Here is a 20303-nt window from a genome sequence, read left to right on the forward strand (position 1 = left end):
AATGGAATTCCTTGAAGTTATAACCTGCTATCCCCTAAATGATTTGGTTTTAGAAAAGGAAAGTCAACAGAACGCAATTTTCAATGCACATGACACCATCATGCAACAAATTAACTCCAAGCAAAAAGTAATGGAGTATTCTTTGACTTGTCCAGATCATTTGATTCGGTTAAGCATGATGAAGCAGAGGGTGATCCTTGACACTAGTTCTGACAGCATACGAGTCACCTTGGGGGTACCTCAGGGCAGCGTTGCTATTCTTGATTTTTGTTAAGAATTTGCACCTCAAGGTGAAAAGTAAGATTAGGATGCTTGCGGATGACAGGGTGATTTATCAGGAGATATCTGAAGATGAGGATCATTTTATTCTAGCGCAGGATTTAGATTGCATTACTATATGGTGATCTAACTGGGGATTGTTATTAAATCATAATAAATGTTCGGTGGTAAATTTATTTAAAAGAGCAACAGGATTTGTTTACAAATTAGCTGGAGTTGACCTAGAAGTAGTTGCTACGGTAAAATACGAAGGTGTCACATTCACTAAAGACATAACTTGGGGCACTCACATATGTAAAGTCTGTGGGCAAGCATATAAAAAATTGGGATTTACTAGACGCACTGTTGGCAAGTTGGCAAATAATTGTTATAGTTCTGAATAGTGGCTGAGACAAAGAGCCCTTGTATCAATTTCATGGGCATGGTAATCCAGGCTAGAGTTACAGGCTTCTGATAGGAGGGTCCAGGTACAATTCTGGGTGTTGCCTCCGGGCACCCCTGGCCTCACCCAAACTGAGTGATTTTTTAGGTACTAGATCATTCCAGGAAATCACATACAGGACAGAGAAAGGAACTGCCTCCCCTCATCACCTTGTTGACAATTTCACATGCTATTGTGCCAAGTACAAGATGCGTTCTACCCTTGGATTAATTACTGGTTTTATATCCATTTTCTTTGACTTCTTGATGCAGTCTCACTTAGGTCATCCAGGTCTAACACTGTACCCTCTATGTCAGCATTTAACTCATACAAATGGTATTTCTTCAATTATTTAAGCCTGATATGTAATCTCTGTGTTTCCTGACCCCCAGCATTGTCATTTCCTGAAATATTTTGATATTTCTGTTAATTCATAATGCATCCTCATGAAATGGGCAACTTTCCTCTCTATCTTGTTTTAATCAGAAGTCAAGATTCTTCCCTACAGATGTTTCAAATGTTTAAGGTGAGGTGCTAAGAATGCAAAATAACACATTTCCTGAAGCTTTCATTTTTAGTATTTCTCCACTGCTCATTTGATGAAGCCTTGTGGATATTACTAATGAAGAGGGAGTATATTCTAATCAGAAAACAAGTGTACTTGACGGGGACTTGAACTAAGGACCTTTGACCTGTTGGACTAATGTTCGCAGCAATGATAGAAATTCAATCACATCTGAAATTCAGCAAATCACTGTGATTTTGTTTTTTTTATGCAACCAAGTGCCCGGAGTCTTTTGTACAAGAAATGACATGCATCATACCTCTCCTACGATTTAGGATTCATACCAATATTCAATGAATATTTTATGCATTCAGTTATATAAATAAATTTGTGTAAAGCTATTTACATACGCATGTTTATCAAAAATATTAATGACATACTTAAGTGCATGCACTACAATGATATTAGTATGTAGTATAATTCATGACACTAATTGGAAGTTTTATATGAGATGGAAAAACTATCAAAAAGAGGTACCTAATAATGATATTCAAGCAGTTAAGGTGTAGCTCTATATGACATTGATAAAGCAATTGGCTGAATGTTTGGGGCATCTCCAGGAGAATACTCACGTAGCTGATGATCAACACCTTTTCTGCCCATGTCAACATTACTGTTGTACTCATAAGCTAATCAGAACATTCCCACAGGAATGGCATATACAGGAACAAAAAAGTTAAGATATGGTATAATGGTTAGAGAAATCTTGTTAAAACTTCTTTTGGTTGATTTTATTCTATCCATAACTTGATATTTTTGGGGTATTTCCACTTCTTAGATATTATTATTTAAGTCGGGAAGAAATAAGAATCAATTATCCATGTCCCAACCTTATCATACGGCTGACCCAAGTAAAGCTGCAACAGATTTCAATAATCTTTTTTACTGCTCTTCCATCTCTTGACCAACCTACTAATCAGTTGAATTATTAAAGAATTTTTAACATATCCACCTCATTTTTCCTCTTCCCTCGTTCCGTAAACGAGCTTAAAATTGTTGTGAATAGCTGTGGTAGTGCAGTAAGTTGTTGTGGATAGCTGTGGTAGTAAGTGCAGTGCAGGCATTGATGAAAATCTAACTTTATTTTACATATCAGGCTTAGTTTTGATTTAGTTAAGGGCCCTTTGTTGCATCTCATTAACACTTTCTTTATTGAGGGCATCTTCTCCTCAGCATTAAAAACCTCAAAGTAATTTCTCTTTTTAAGAAAAAAGGCAGTCCTCTGGATCTCAACTCCTATCGACTAATCGCTATATAAAACCAATTCTTAAAAATATTTGAAAAATCCTACCACCGACGGTAGGTTACTTGGAATCCTCTGGTATAATGACCCCATATCAACATGGCTTTTTAAAGAACAAAACCACCACATCTGCCATATATGATGCAATTAATCATCTACACAATGCTCTGGATGATAAATTTAATGAGCCAGGAACAATTGAAAGCCTTTGATCTTGTCAACCCTAATTTACTCCAAAAAATTACATAGGATTGGTGTTAAAGACCGGCCAAAACACCGGTTGATGTCATATTTACAAGACAGAGCTAAGCATGTTATTATCTAAGAAGATGGAGCAAAATATACTTCTCCCCCTTAAATAATCAATCAAGGTATTTCCCAGGGTTCCATCCTTGGACCTACTCTTTTTAATATATATAAATGATCTACTCAATATATTGAATAGCATACCTGGTAGTCATCCCATTTTATATGCTGATGACACTAACATTCTTATTTTCTCCTTGTTACCTCTGCAACTTCACAGTAGCAGTCTTGTAAACCAGAAAATTCATTCATGGTCTATACACATTTTCCTCAAAATTAATGCTGATAAATCACAAGTAATACGATTTGCTTATAAGAACACTCCATCCCAAGTGTTGAAAATATCATTAAAAGGTAAATATTTGCCACGGGTTGAGTCGGTGAAATTTCTAGGTACACATTAAAATTGTCATCTTTATTGGGATTCTCATATTGATATGCTCTTAAGGAAACTCAATCCACTGTATTTCCCAAATCCGGTCAACCCTCTTGACTGGTTCTAATATTGTTCTATCACTCTATTATGGTCTGTATTATTCTCATATTGTTTCCAAAGTTATTTTCTGGGGTTCATCCCCACAGGCCATATCCATTTTTAAATTACAAAAAAAGTTGTACGATTGATAGCTAATGTTAGATATGATGCCTAGTCTTTCATTATTTAGGCAGTTTAACCTTTTACCTCTTCCGTGTATGCATATTTTTACTACTGTAGTATACACAAGAATGAACCTAAAGACTTTCCCAACTAATGCTGACATTCACAATCACAGTACCCGCAATATAAACAATCAACCCGTCAATTTAGTGCGCAAAAGCTGCACCTATGAAGGGCCCAAGAACATGGGACTCATTGTGAACGATAAACTTCCTTCTTTTCTGAAATCCAATATTTTTTTAGTGACCTTTTAGAGTAAATTTAGTTATTTTTTATTCAAAAGAATGTTCTATAGTGTGGATGAATACCTGTCTTATAATCAATGAGTGTTTCTGTATTCAGCTTGAATTGTATCCTCATGTTTATTTGTTTTACATACGTGTATATTCTGCTTTAATAAAATCTAAAGCACATCGTCTGCTGGTGAATAAATGATATGGCCTTTCAAATTAATATTTCGCTTTATAAACCAATACACACTTTCCTCATACTTGTTGTTATATATTATTTCTTATATAACAGCTAACATAATTACATATTTCCTTAATTCAGATCATCATCCTCCTTTCACATGAAATAATAATGACTACCACATCACTTCAGACGACGACGAAATAGGGACCTCATGAAATGGGTATATATTTCCATAAAAGAGTTCTTATCAATCTGTTTAATTCTTAGAAGAAAGTATTTTATAGCTTAACCGAGAATAGCTTTTAAAAATTCATCATTCCATTGAAGAATTTTGTATTTTTTTTGGAGGTAATGGTCCTCAATTTATGTGAGTTTATCTTTCGCGCTTCTTTACAGAATTACACTTCCACGTGGAAGTTCTCTTTCGAGACAATAATTAGCACAGTCAGATCGTGAGGGCTATCATGAAATTTGACCTAATGCGATTGCTCTTCTAATGTTAAAAATGAATAGAAACTTATGACTGAATAATAAAATAGTTATTCCCGCTCTCTTGTTTGTAAATTACTGGTGATAGCACCCACGCGCGGCGCTTTCGTCGCAAATGAAAAGCGCCATTCACGCGTTGTCAAGTTCGGTTTATTTGAGTCAGCTGAGTTTCTGGATGTCGAACTGAATCTACTGCAGGAATTTGTTTTTTACGGAATCCTAGAATATTGTTATTCGAAGCATTATTGAATATTCTCTAAGGTTAAACTCAAATTAGCAAGCCTGGAGTACTACTCCGCACCTGTAAGCCCCTTTCTAAATTCAATGCAGTTTGTGGATAAATGGCTTTTATTAAGGTATAATGTTTTCTCTTGTTTTATCTATTTTATACTATAATAGGAGCTTGTCAGGATGGCTGGTCCTCAACATACTTTCCAGACCGGCTATCCTAGTCCGTCATCCGGTGGAATGAGGTCACAATTTGGAGTTGGCCCACAAATGGGTGGCATGATGCAGCAGCAAGGTTTGCATTCATTGAAGAAGTTGTACTCAGCATTTAGTGAAATTATTTTTCTAATATTTCAAGGATATTCTTGTTAAACGCGTGAAAGGAAACCCCGGTTGTTAAAGTTAAAAGATAGGTGGATGCTTAATGCCAGCTCATTTCCAATGATATGCCTAAGTGGTGGTAAACTTTCTAGAATGGTTGGTGACCTGAGAAACCTGACGCAAAATTAGTCTTTTCCTAAGGAAGGTGGTGAGGAATACTCGTGCAATTGTTTTGTGGAGTCTAATATTTATCACCCCGTTCGGTGGAGTTCCTTTCATTCTCTACATACTTGCCGTACGGATATAGGTTGAGGATCATTGCAAATCGAACACTACTGGCATTCGAGCACTGTTTAGGTTTGGGAAGATTGTATAATATGAGTCTAGGTGGACTTAAGATTGTAATTATATGGAATCTTACATACGGAGGAAAACCCACCAATTGTTTGTTGTTAGAATAAGATCTCCAAGTTGGAGAGGTGTTAGAGTAGTATTCGACGACAGTAAAAGTTACAAGCGAATATCCTGGGCTCTAACTTATCATAATGACGTGTCCTGGAAATGTGCACTTACTAATCCAAAGTATTAGATACCTGGAGAAGTGTAAGTTGAAATGTGACCTTATGTAACCAGATGTTATCTCCTTCTGCGTTGTAACAGTAATATAGGAATAGAAGTGGGGAAGTTCATTGATCTGTTATGTAGTTACTCATGTAATGTTTTTGTGTAGTTTTTATTCACTGCGTTTACCTTTGGTGTAACTACTCCTTTAAGCTGTTGAAAGTATGTTACAGTTGTTGTCACTTCCGTGCTAAATTAGAATAATTTCGATGAGAACTACTAATTCTAAGCGAGGAATTTAATAATAATCCACAAAAGCCTGAGCATTCAGTTGTAGAACGCTTTGTTATCATTTGGAGGTGATTCATGGGACATTCTGTTCTGTCGTCAGAAGGAAACAAAGTAAATATCATACTTTAGGATCTCTGCAAGGGAGAGACGGAGAAATTGTTTTAAGGATATGTTTATTATCCATTTAAATGAAACATCTTTCCTGGTTATTTTATAAATGAATTCATGGGGAATTTTTGTGTACTTGCTATAAAATACTTTCCCAAAGTTAAATGATGAGTAAGTTCACTAGGTATGATTTACATGGATGTATGTTTGTCTAGCAAAGAGTTTAAGGTTTATGCATTTCAGTTGGTGGAAAATATTTTTTAATGGTTTATTTATATCTTATCGTATATTATGTGATCAATTCAATAATGAGATAAATTTGAGATTAAGATCAATGTAAAAGAAACAAAGGTTAGGAGGCTTTCGAGACACTGGAAGGCCAAATTAAATGTTTAATTTGGAGGACAAAAACTAGAGCAGCTAGACAAGTTAACAACCTACCTTGGAAGTGTTTTGGACCAAGATGGTGTAAGCAGTGGGGATATAATAATAATAATTTATTCTTACCAGACGATCAGGATTCAATAAACAAGAGATCAATTGCGCATGGGATAAGGCACATCAAATATGATGTCATTAGGTATATAGGACTATGTAGAAAAAAAACAGGCTGCACAGCATTATGTAAAAATTACATAATATACAGAAGTAAGTAATAATGTATATAAATGTTATACTAATGAGTGTTTAAGTGTTCTTTAGCAGGAAAAATATCTCCTTTAGCAGTTATTCCATAAGTTTTACTTTAAAGCTACCAACACTTATAATTTCTTACAATGATTAAGATAATTTATTATATAATTTTATGCCCATTTCCTTGGATCCACCTCGGAAAGCTTTGGTTCTTACGCATTTGTAATGTATGTCATTAGTACCTCTTGTGTTATGACCATGCACGTCACTGTTTAGCAAGAAGTAGTTCATGTTTTGCTTGGCATTGGTAGTTAAGCTTATTATATAGATGCATGGTAGAGGAAACAATTTGAGTTCTTTGACAATTGGCAGGGATGGAGAATCATATGATTTTCTTGAAGCAATCCTCATTGGCCTCTTTTGCAGATTAAACACGTTCTGTAATAAGTAAAAATGTCCCCTGGAGAGAATACTAAAGATTGCATGTGAATGGAATTCACTGTTCGACATATCTAATAGCAGTGTTTTGGTAAATGTGTCTGAGTCGTTGTAGAGCTTGTAGTTGTAATATAGGACGTAGACCTCAATTGGTTCGAAGAGATGTAATATAATGCAATGATTTCAAAGTGTAAAAATCATTCCCCTTGGCCGGGGTTCAAAAATCAATTTGAAATGGCAAAGTTCTTCTTTTTTAGTTCATCTGCTTTTATATTTGCCTTATACGTCTGTGTGCAGACCTACAGCCTCAATAAAGTTTTGTTCTTTTGTGATATTTTTTCCGTCTTCAAATTAACTCAAAGAGTTCAATTTGAAATTGTAATGAACAGGATTCCTGTAGATCATGGAGTGATAATCCTTGATGAGAATGGAGAACTTAAGTGAATGCAACCTTTTCAGGGATGATGATGTCTCAGCAGACATATCAAATGCAACAGCAGCAACAAATGCAGGCCGCACAAGTTGCAATGCACCTGCAACAACAGCAACAGCACCAATTACAACAACAACAGCAGCAACAACAACAGCAGCAGCAGCACCATCACCTACAGCAACAGCAGCAACACCAACAGCACCAACAGCAGCAGCAGATGGCCCAACAGCAACAGATGTCAATGGTATGATCAGGGAGGACGAACGTTGACTGCATAATTAGGGATTGTTTGCAGTGTAGTTAATTGATCAACTTACGATCGAGGTGCTCAATCAGGGGTACTCAATAATCTGGAAATTGGAAAAATAATATCAGGAAATTAATCACTCTACCTTTTCACATTTACAGGGAAAAAAATGTGTGGAGTAGTAGTAGTAGTAGTTTTAAGGGGAGGCGACCAACAGCTAAGGTCATTTGCGCCATAGGGGGAAAATATAAAAATTTGTTTAAGAATCAGGTATATGATATTGGAGATGGAAATTTCCAAAAATAATAATGATATTTTTAGATTATTCTACCAACATTATATTGCATAGATGTAATCATCCATTGTAAAAAAACGGCCAGCCCTCAAAAGTCATTTTCAAAATGACATTCCTGCAGGTACTATCATGGAGGATTTGATACACTTTAGGGCAAAAGTGAGTTTCTAGAACTTCGGGGCTGTGACTGAACATCAGTCGCAATCAATGTGAGGGAATTTCAGGCTTAAAATTGCGACTGAACGAGAAACTTTTTCACTTAGGTTAAGGATAATGATGCATATCAATTTTCAAAAATGTATGACTAAATGCCATTTTATCCAATCACTTAACCTTAGGTTTTCATTTAAAGTGAGCAATTTTGATGCGTAACTGCGTTATAATTCTAGAGATAGAGGTTTTGCAACAAGGCTGTACACAAATAAAGGCCAGCAACAGTGTAGTTTTGTTGAAAAAAAGCACGCAAGAATAAGGTTAAAAAATGGATATTCTTTCAAATGAGAACTTCAATTTATAATAAATATTCAGTTCATTTTCCACCTCAATAATTGAGGCATACTGTGTTCAATATGAACTAATAAATCATTATGGGTGTACAAAATGCTGACCAGTTGATGCAAGGCAACAACACAATGAGGGTAGGAGAGCAGAAGGAAGGGAATGCGCACCCTCGCTGCTGCCCTGGCCAGGGTGATATGTATTAAACTTGAGTCTGAAGTCTGACTTGCAGCATCATGCCGCTAAAAGACACCATGGATAGGTGATGGCACATGCAGTTGTCTCTTCTATCAGCACCACAATTCAGCATGCTCTTATAGTATTGCATATTAAACCATGGTTGGCACTGAGGAAAGTGGACAGAATACTAAGCAGGAAGTTTTGAATTAGGGGAAGGTGCCATTGGAGATAATACTCTTTCTAGACTGAAGAAGACCTTTGTCATTTTTGGGCATTTTTGTAAATTTAGGGTCTTTGGGACCTGTCTGAAAACAGGTGGCAAGTCACTAATCAGGGACCAGATGTTGGCAACCTTCGTTTGTATTTAGTATTCAATAGTTTACTTACACGATGAGAGGTCACATTGATTACTCAAGTAGTTATTTTTATGTCTGTACATATGCTAGCACTGACTGCTATATTCCAGGCGCTATTCTTCAAAGTCATCAAATTCAAATCAATGCTTTTTGCAAAGCTTGTTTTATTTCTTCCTTGATTCCTGCCTTCATTTCAATCCTTTTGACCGCTTGAAATTTTGATATCCTTTTCTTTTTCAGAGATAGCAAAGGCCAAACAAGGAACAAATCAGATTCATTTGGTAATCCTGACAACGTGATAAATAAAATGAACAAGCATCGATGTTTAATGCTTGCAAGAAATAAAAACTCTTTTATGTAAATATTACTTGAAGGTAAAGTGACATGAAGTGTGTAATGATATTCTCTCTACTAGGGTTAGATTTTGTTTATGTGGATGGTGCGCGAGGAGAAAGCAGCTGGCTATACTGAGTTACTCTTCCAGCTAAACTTTTTTTCACTTGAATACTTGTTCTTTTTTTTAATTTTTTCTTTAATTTTCCTCTCTATTTTTCTGTTTATCGAAATGTATTGGGGAACGTGTTTTAGTGTGTTACTGTTTAACTCTCCATGTGTAATGACTGTAAATTTTTGAAGAAGTTAATAAGGATCCTTCACTCCATTCCATCGATAGTACCTGTATAGTACATACACTCTCTAAATTGCTTCACCTTTTTTTAATTTTTATGTCAGTAAAATTTTTGTGAGATCTGCTCTAACTAATGCATTAAAGGAACGCAGATAATATTTATATTAACATTGTACTATATTAATTACCTTTCATTGATAAACTCCTTAAAATTAGTATGCATTCTAATTTCCATGTACAGACACATTAAGTGAGAACTTATTATAATATCAGTCTTAAATATTTAGCTAATATTCATAATTTTTATTCTTTTGAATTGAAATAAAAAGTTTCTTGTATTAAATATGAAAGGTTGCAATGTCCACTCCTGAAAATGGCAACAGTGCTTAAACTTGCTAACAAAGTGTAAAATTATTTCAAAGTTTTATAATGATGGCCCTGCCCCCTATATGTAATTTTTGCACAATTGAGCTGCCATCTATCATCATGTAAGTGAAGGACTTGATACGGACTGTTTATATGTAAGTTTGGTGATGTGTGTCAGGGACCTGTGCTCACACCGGTATAAGGCCTACCATCTATCAGGAAAACCAAGAAGTTGGATATATATTGGGGATGTCATGTTAATGTGTAATTATAAGCCTTGATTGGGAGCAATTTTATTGATAGAATGATAATTATTTTGAAGTATCATTGCATCATGATCAATGTATGGTTTATATCGCAGCATCACCACCAACAAACCCAGAACAACCACCATCAGCAGTACCATCCAAATCAGATGCAGCAACAACAGCCACAGCAGCAAGCGCCTCAGCAGTCTAGCGCTCCACCTGCACAGTCCAAAGAGTTCAATACAGCATCCCTTTGTCGTTGGGGCCAGGAGACCGTGCAAGATATAGTCTCGCGAACCCAAGAGGTCTTCCAAACGCTAAAAACAGTGCAGGTGGGTTTCTCATCTGGCTAAGTTATAGCTCTGCAGTTCGTTAACCTATGGGTGTTACATGGCCCAAAAAAAACTACAGGCTTCCGTTTTCATTCTGGAAATGTTCATGGAATTGGTGAAGTAATACTTGATTTTTTCCATGTTGGAAACTCTGCACCCCTTTTGCTTATCTTATCCAGATTTAAGTTGCTTTGGTGCACTTTTTGAAATCATTGAAAAAGTGTATGATATGATTTTGGAAGATCGGTATAATAGGCAGCATGAAATTGCTGATACTGTAGGATTATAAAAAGAATGTGTCCATTACATTTTGCAAGAGGATTTATACATGACAAAACTTTGTACAAGATGTGTGCCGTGTGTGCTCACTGTGGATCAAAAACGTATTTGGACGGCACTTCCCAAACAGTGCTTGGTGCACTTCATGAAAAACAAGAGTGATTTTATGCATTGATATCTGATGATGAATGAATTATGGATTCGCCATCACATGTCAGAATTGAAACCACAATCTATGCACTGGATAAAGAATGGTTTTTTGGCTCCAAAGAAGGTGAAGGCATAGGCCATAGGTGGGAAAGGTCATGGAGTTGGTTTTTTGAGATGCGAAAGGAATTCTGTTGACTGAATATCTTGGAGAAAGGTACATCGATAATGGTGGAGCACTATTCTAACCTTCTATCAAAACTGGATTAAAAAAGTCCTGAAAGTAGGCTCGGGGCTTATGGAGGAAAAGAATTTCAATCAGGACAATGTACCTGCCCACAAAAGTGTCTTGGTGATTGAAAAATTGAGGGATTCGCCCGATGAAGTTTGGGAACAACCACCGGAACAATTCACTGGATTTGGCTCCCTTAGACTTCATCCTCTTCCGTAAATTTGAAAATTCCTCACTGATCAACTGTTTTTCATCCAATCAAGAAGGGATTGTGGCTATAGACAAATACTTTGCAGAACTTCCAGAAGAACACTACGTATATGAGATGATGGCACTGGAGCACTGCTGGATGAAATGCATATGGGAATTATGTTGAAAAATAAAACTTTTTGAAAACATAAATTCTAATTTTCCGTTTCCGTTGGCCGTTTCTTTCTAAATCTTTGTAAAATTTCATGTGAATGTTTTATCATCTTATGGTGGCAACTTTTATGAAATTTACAAGAACATTGCCAAATCAAATGAGCTATGTTTTAATGGAGGTTTCTGTGCAATCTTCATGGCGTTTACATTATTTTCTTATTAAATTCCAAGAGGCTACTTTTCAATTTGTGGAAACTCTGAAATCGTATATTGTTGGTGGTTTTGTAATTTCCACACCATTTTAATGGCTTAGAATGATGAAGGTTCGTTTCATTTTCATGGCCTCATGTAATACCTTGTGGGGTATTGAGAGCACATTTCAATAAAGAATTCACCATTAATAATAGTCTAATGCAGGAAAACATGAATATTTCCAGCACTGCAATGAAGTTTAGTAGTCAACTTGAGTCCATATTGGAGTAATATGTGATGACAGAATTAGGCGTTTAAATCAAAATACTGAAATTCCTCAAAAGAACTTTTATGAAATTTTCCATTTGGACAGAAAACTGAGTAACAAGGCAATTGGTTGTGAGTGGACATTGTAACATGAAAATTAATTTTTTATGTTAAAAGTTATAACTAAAGTAGAAATTAGTTAACTCATTTTTCATTAAATGTATTCATTTTTAAACTTTCTCTTGCAATGACAATTATCTTAAAATTTTGTGTAGCTTGGGGGTATGATTGGAGGATAGAGGAGCGGACCATCAAACACTTTGCCCTTACTGGGAGCTTCGTTAGGACAGACTCAATGGTTTGACCTTTAATGACACATGCTTGAAAAGCACTTGATTTGCATTAATTTATTTCAATTACCGAGGCTCAGAACATATGCCGAAACAAATAAAAATTTCAAAACAAACTGCTGAATTAATTTTTTAAATAAGCTCAGAATTTTGCACCTTTATTTCAACACCCCAAGTTTAATTCTAAATGTATGTTTTGTTTTCTCTCACAGCCTCCAAATGGAACGGCCCAGGGAACGAATGCAGCCAATGAAAAGAAAGCAAAGATTCAAGAGCAACTCAAAACAATTAGACTACTTTTTAAAAGACTTAGGTTAATATATGAGAAATGCAACGAAAACTGTCAAGGCATGGAATATACCCACATAGAGGTAAGTTATTAAAATTAGGTGATGAGGCTATTTGGAAAGTCTTTTGCTAAGATGGTGATGGCTGCAGGATCATGCTGTGTGGCCACAGACAGTTTTTTTTGCTATAAATGTGTTGTGTGACTGACAGAAATTTGAGCAGCAAATTATTGATGATCTTTATCATAAATAATAGGAAGGTATTGACTGCCCTTTAAAGATAATGTAATTGCATGTACGAGGTCTGTTCAAAAAGTATCGCGAATCTTGAATTTTTGCGGGTTACATATATTTGATTTTCAATTTTTTTGAGGCATTATGTTGGTACTTACGTCTCTCATGAATGCCAAAAATTTCAGCCATTTTGAATGTTCATTCAATTGTTGACAGCTGTTTTGCTTGGACGTGTTTTGGCTTGTCTTTCATTTTGGCCTGTTCCAAAAAATGGATCAAATAATCTGTATCAAATTTTGTGTGAAAAATGAAGCTAAGTGGGCCGGCGCATTACGAATGTTGACTGTGGCATGCCATGGACTAAAGCAATGTTTATCGGAGGTACAAAATGTTCTCAGGGGGCCGAGAAGATGTGAACGATGAAGAGCATGCCGGATGCCCAAGCATGTCAACAACAGACAAAAACATTGATGAAGTGAAGAAAATAGTATTGGCCAATCGTCGAATCACCGCTAGAGAAGTTTCTGAGGACCTAAACATATCGATTGGCTTGTGCCATTCGATTTTTACCAATGGCAAAATTCGTACCAAAATTGCTCAATTTTGACCATAAACAGCAACGCATTAGCATTGCAAATGAGGTGTTAGTCTCTGCCCGCGATGACCGAAATTTGCTCCAGATGGTCATAACTGGTGACGAATCATAGGTTTATGGTTATGACGTGGAAACTAAAGCTCAATTATCCCAATGGAAGCTGCAGCACGAGCCAAGACCAAAAAGAGCTCGCCAGGTTCAGTCGAATGTGAAAGATTTGCTTACAGTTTTCTTTGATTGCAGGGGTGTGGTGCATCATGAGTTCTTGCCACAGGGTAGAACGGTAAATAAGAAATATTACCTGCAAGTTATGCACAATCTGCATGAAGCAATCCGCCACAAACACCCAGATTTGTGGAAGAACAATTGGCTTTTGCACAAAAAAAAACGCCCCTGCTCACACTGTTACTTGTGCATGAGTTTTTGGCCAAAAACAACACCGCAGCCACCGTATTCCCCAGATCTGGCCCTCGGTGACTTTTTCTTGTTCCTGAAACTGAAGAGGCCCATGAAAGGACGACGCTAAGCTACGATAGACGAGATAAAGACTGCATCAAAGGAGGAGCTGAACAAGATCACAAAAAATGATTTTTTTAAGTGCTTCGAGGATTGGAAAATCCGTTGGCACCAGTGTATAATATCTGAAGTGGATTACTTTGAAGGGGACAAAATAGATATTCAGGAATAAATAAATAATTTTTGAAAAAACACTAAAGTCATGATAATTTTTTAACTTACCTCGTATATGGACTATTTAAAAAAAAATAGTTGTCTGAATTTTTTCTCTTCAGGCATTAATTATAAAATAAGGAGCATTGATTGAAAATGTTGGTTTGGAACATAAATGGTGCCTAAATCTAGAGGTTATTTTGGCGATTATATTAATAAATTTTTCATTTCAATAACATTAAAAATTAAAATAATAGTTTTAAGTATTTGAAATCATTATTTTAGCTGCCAGTGATGAGGTCAATATGAAATCGAATACACGATTAATACATAATGTTTAAGAAGGAGTCTTTTAAAATTTCTAATTATTATGGACTCATTTATTTCAATTCTTTTTGTGTCATCAGTGAAATAAGACTGGTACAAGTTACTTTAAATTATTGTGTTCATAGGTGTTACAACCATTAAATTAGTTCAACTTATGGACTAGATATGGGAACTTTTGGGTGTCTGAAAGAGTTATTACAATGGCAAGTCATCCTTAGCTCCACATAAAACCCCATCGCAATAACACCACATTAAAGATATGATTTCAGTGGTGAAAGGATTTTTGGAGTGAATAGGGATTTTTTATTTGAATTGTGATCCTTATTTTTCAGAGTCTGATACCACTGAAAGAGGAGTGGGACATGAAGTCTGATGAGAAAAAGACTTCCGAATCTTACAGATTGGTGTGTGAAGAGAACAAGGAGGTTATGGAGGTGAGTTATATTTAAATATATTTTTGTGTACAAAAGCACTGCATCATCCTTTTCTGTGATATAGTAACATCTTCATAATACCCTCAATCTATTATTTGGACACGAAAACTTGTGTCACTACCCCAGAAATTATTGCAAAACTACATAAATGTCATGCAGAGGATTGATTGCCAATTGAAAGTGCAAGAAATTGCTGAAGCTATAGGGATGTCATTTGAATGGGCATATCACATTTTATCCTTGGAATTGGATCTGAGAAAATTATCTGCTTAATGCAGGATCACAATTTCATCAGAATGGATATTTCCAAACACTGCTTGAACTGTGAGAAACCAGCAATATTTAATTTGAATAGAATGGTTTGTGGTGTCACTTTGTGTAAGCGATTCATATCCAAAAAGAAAATACTTTGTTCTTCCACGTACATTTTACTATGCATGACCTAGGTTTTGACTTACAAAGTCATCATCAGGTGAAGTACAGAAGGCACACAGCTTTATATACTAGACAGAGAAGAGGAGGGGGGAGGTGTTGGTGAAGTGGGAGAAGGGGAAAGAGATGAGAAACTGGTGTGTGTGTGTGTGTATGAGGGGAGGGGAAGAGGGCAGTTGGGTATGGCGTCAGGGGGGGGACAGGGGGTGTGGAACAGAGGGAGGTCCAGGAGGGGGGAGCGGGAGGAATACATCAGGTCATTAACCAATATACCCTTATAATGAGTGTTATTGGAAATCTCCAAACATTCCAAGGAATCTAATCTTAAATTTTTCTTCTCCAAATGTAAAATCTCAGGAACAAAGTCAATTGTGTGGTTATTGTCTGGTAGGTGCTTGGCAAAATGGGAAGAAGGATTTCTGTTTTCGAAACAGGCCTGTTCTTTCACACGTTCATGGAAAATTCTCCCGGTTTGTCCACTATTTACATAGCGGAGCACTCGCAATGCAATTTATACACTCCACTCCTTTCCATGATGGGAATTTTGTCCTTACCATTTGATAAAAGGTTCCCTAAGTTGTCTATATTATTGAAGGCTGGTTTTATTCTGTTTTATTTTGTTTCCTGTACTGCCTCACAGTTTGTTAATGATTTCGATAAACTATGTCATTGAAGTAGCTTGAAATCATTTTTATTACTCATCTTTCTGCATTTTTAGAGCTAAATATTTTTACCTGAGCGTAGAAAATATCAAATTTGCATTTCAATGCATTGTAATGCAAAGCATGTGCGTAATATCACCATGAATACTTCTCAGAGTGTCACATAGTCAAAGTGAATAGTAAGTTCAGTCAAAATGAAGTTCAAAATGAAATATCAGTATGCAGGAAGTACAATCCAGTCCTTTCTTTTTTGTTTCCTTGCCAATTCTCTGAATACATAACAACATGCACTTCTCTTTTATACATGTACATATTGTGTACACATTTTTGGACTCGCCATTATTTTTTCTGGAATGTTAATGCTAGAGTTGATTATTAGTTGTGTACTCATTAATTATTTTGCATTTATATTGCAGCAAGTCATATTGAAGAATCGGCACTTAAAAGAAATAATCGATCACCTGAGAAGGATTATTTGGGAAATCAACACAATGTTAACAATGAGGAGATCCTGAATACAATTCCAGGAACTTCCGGCCCTTTCCAATGTCTGTGTGGAATTCTGCAGTATTAAGGAGGTGAAGCATATTTAGTTTATTCGAGATTTTCACTCACATGTAAAAGACAAATTGATTTAAAAGAAAATAATGATTGAGTTGATTCAAAATTATTGATTATTCATTGATACAAAAATCATGAAACTGACCCACTGGTTTGCACCTACAATTGCTTAAGCACTGCGTTGACTGGTAGAATTTGGAATGCATATAAAATTGAACATTTTTTCTTTTGCAGGTTTCCAAATTCGCCTGGTCTGCAAGATTTTAAATCGAGCTCTCGTGCTATTTATTTGTTAAATGGTTTTAAGACTCTTTACTGTAGATGGCCATGTGTTTCATTATAGAATACACCTGTTTGAATTGAGCATTCATATAATTGACTTGAGTTCTGAATGCCATTTTATCCATCATGACCTACCTATGACCACTTGGGGAGTATTTCAGATTTGGTCTATGGATTCCCTTATTGATCTAGTCATGGTTCAAAATCTAATGATTTATCACCAAATGACAAATAAATGATTTCTGAAGTATTTCATGCACAGCTATACCTAATGGTATTCTACCACATGAAGTCGGCTGTGGGTGGAAACAGACTACAAACCGTGGTACAATGAAACATTTCTATATCTCTCGTAACAAATTACACCTATGACAGCAAACAAAAATAAACCCTTCTTCATCTCCGTATACTTCCTTCCTGCCTTCATTCTGTCCAACATACCTATCCTATTCCTATCCCTTTTTCATTTTCTTAACATCGTCCCCTCTATCATAGCCTTCAGTGTTCCAATACCAATGAAAATTCTGTGCATCCACATATTCTGCCTTATTTAGATATCTCACAGCAATCCCTTGCCTCCCATTACCATACCCAGCACTTCCTCGATTGCCTTCCTTTCTGTCCACTTCACCCTCTCCATCCTTCTCCACACCCGCATTTCTAAAGTCTCTAATCTAGGCTTATCATCCTTCTTCAGTGACCATATTTCCGTGCTGTATAAAACTATGCTCTACAAAAAAATGAATTTTAATGAACCATTTCTGAAAATGTTTAATCAACACCCCTGTCATCAATTACCTCCTCCTTGTGAAAGATTCTTTGCCTAAAGTAATTCTACTTCACTAAAGCTTCTTATGTCCCAATAACTTTGACCAGTTTGGACCAAAACACTTTCAACTTTTCCTAAGGCAGGGGTGCCTTATAGGCTTTACTCCTCTTTTTAATTTTTCCCATCCAAACTCTCCATCTGCCACTCACAACTGAGCAGTTTGAGATATTCACAGGTTGTGGATAAATTTCCTATCCCTCCAATTTACTCCTGTTTCCTGAAATATACATTCATTAATTCTAACTAATCAACTCTATCGAATGCCTTTCTATGGAACCAGCAAATAAATCCTGATTATTTTTTATATTCATTTCTATTTGCAACATCATTACTTCTATGGTATCATGCATGCCTCTTCCCTTTCTGAAACCAAATTCATCATCTCCTAATTAATCATTTTCTTTCCTATCCATCCTCTTATTGATTATTGTAAATACCACTTTCGGTTCTGAAAGAAGTACCTTTTTTAGCTTAGTTCACCTTTGTTGAAATGTTCATATGTTAGCAAACCATGTGATATTGAGCAGGCAATGGCCATCCTCAGTTATTGTGCAGCACAGAGCATCGGCAACAGTATATCCTCAAAGTGTGTTTGGTTTTTTGTTAAATGGTATGTTGGTTAGGGTATGTTTAAGGAAATAGTTATGTCAGCTGATAGGTATTTGTGTAGTAGGGAATATTGATTACTTATTGAACTATCTAGGGTGAACCTTTTTCTAATTTCCAAAGACTTATAACCAGTATTATTACTTCAATTATCAATTAGTTCTTCCATGTTGCCACAAAAATGATATGTTGTAATTGATTGAACAAGCAAGTGTTGGATAAATTTCACTCATGTAGTTTGTTGGAAAAAGAAAGTCAGTGAAGTGAAGGGAAAATTGGAATTTTGCAGTTGGAATTAGCAATATTGGAGCCTGAGGGTATGTTTCTCAAGTGACCTTCCGATGACATTTGAGGGGTATTGCATTTTTTTCCTAATATTTACCAGTCTTGGTATTCCTCCTCTGATGTAACTGAAACATAAGAGTTTCAGGTTGAAACCAAATGATGTTTATACTGTAAATATATTGATCTTTTGTATACCTTGTTATGAGTGTTGTATTTTGCTATATTTGTAAATAGCAAAAAGGTAAGGTGTGTTTGTCTCACATCTTACAAACGATCCTTACTTTTATACTAAAAGTTAAAATGACTATGAATGGATGTATGGAATTTCTTCAGGTCAGCGATTCTGGGTTTTGAATCTGTTAATTGATTTTTTGATTGTGAAAATATTATATTTCTATAGATTGTGATACATATATGTAAACATTCTGATAGTTGAAGGAGTGAGTGGTAGAACACATTAATCTCTCATGAATTTTTAAATTTTCAGTGATCATATGTAAGTTTATGTTGGTACAAATTTATGTGTGCAAAATATTTAGTGACAGTGAATAATGTTTATGAAATTGAATTTATTTCCATTTAAATATTTTTTTTACCTGTTACTGTAGTTATGGATCAAAAGTTAAAAATTATATACTTGCACTATAGTCAAATGTTTTAATTCATTTTAATTTCGAAATTACCTATGCATATTTTACATCACATTTGATGACCTGAGTACCAGATCTTCCTGAGAAATTTCAAGTGAAATGGGGAAAGAAAATAGCAAATTTAATGTGATTTGTGGATTTTTTGTAAGCTTATGGAGCTTAGTTTGAGGTTGGCTCTCCCATCATCTGTGAAACTAATCATCAGGTTGACTCACATTAACTTTTGGTGGGCATATTAGGAGTTATCGAAGTATACTCCTGCTTAAATGCTTGTCTCATTCAAGTTTTCATGTTACTATACATTTCAACATTGGGTATTTAGGTGAAATTTTCAATGAGAGAACAAGTGCCTTTCTCGTGTATTATGGAAATAATTTCCTTTGAAAAAACTTTATTTAAATAATATGAAAAGTAGGTATAAAAAGTGTATGCAATTAATTTGGCCAAGCAAATTCGATCATCTTATCAAATAGATCTGGTGTAGTTTTGGCATGAGAGTAGTGATGACTCTTTAAATATGGTCAGCAGTAAATGTGAAGCGATAACATGGTTGGATTTATATAGTATTTTACTTCTTAGTTTTACCATGGGAAGCCTGTTTAACTCACCTTTGACTATTTGGTTTCTTTTTTATACCTTGGAAACCAATTTTTGAATTCAATTTTTTCTTTATTTTTGCAAATGTCTTCATTTGTTTTTTTTTCTGCTATAAAATTACAGACATAACTAACTTGTTAGCTGTATTCTTGTCTTCATTTTATACTTGTGACAAGGATTTTAGTGCATATGCTAGTATTTATCAAAAGTAGGTACCTACTTACAAAATTACTAAAAATCCCACCACCTAGCAACTGAATAAAAACTTTTCTGAAAAAAATTATCTTAAACATCGAAGTAATGAGGCCTATGCCTCTTCTTGTTGATATATTCTATAAGTTGGCTTTTTCTGTGTAATTAGGGCTTATTTTGCAACTGCTTAAGGATCCATGAACTTCCACATACTACCTTGATCAAAAATTTCCCGGAATTTATTCAGAAAATTAAAAATACAAGTTTATTCATCTAAATCTACTATATATTGT

The 20303-nt window shown here is 35.4% G+C and overlaps 1 protein-coding gene across 1 annotated transcript; it reads left to right on the top strand.

The window, feature by feature from the left end:
* The first annotated feature begins 4531 nt into the window (after positions 1-4531).
* LOC139687777 (mediator of RNA polymerase II transcription subunit 30-like) lies at positions 4532-19179 on the top strand. Its single transcript, XM_071585069.1, has 8 exons — positions 4532-4678; positions 4775-4898; positions 7415-7632; positions 10320-10538; positions 12581-12739; positions 14813-14914; positions 16425-16586; positions 16804-19179. The coding sequence occupies exons 2-7, from the start codon at positions 4787-4789 to the stop codon at positions 16521-16523; spliced, it is 909 nt and encodes a 302-aa protein (XP_071441170.1). The 5' UTR covers positions 4532-4678; positions 4775-4786; the 3' UTR covers positions 16524-16586; positions 16804-19179.
* The last annotated feature ends 1124 nt before the right edge of the window (positions 19180-20303 follow it).

This window comes from Hetaerina americana, unplaced genomic scaffold, assembly GCF_022747635.1.
Source record: "Hetaerina americana unplaced genomic scaffold, ioHetAmer1.1.p SCAF_2, whole genome shotgun sequence".
Classification (NCBI taxonomy): domain Eukaryota; kingdom Metazoa; phylum Arthropoda; class Insecta; order Odonata; family Calopterygidae; genus Hetaerina; species Hetaerina americana.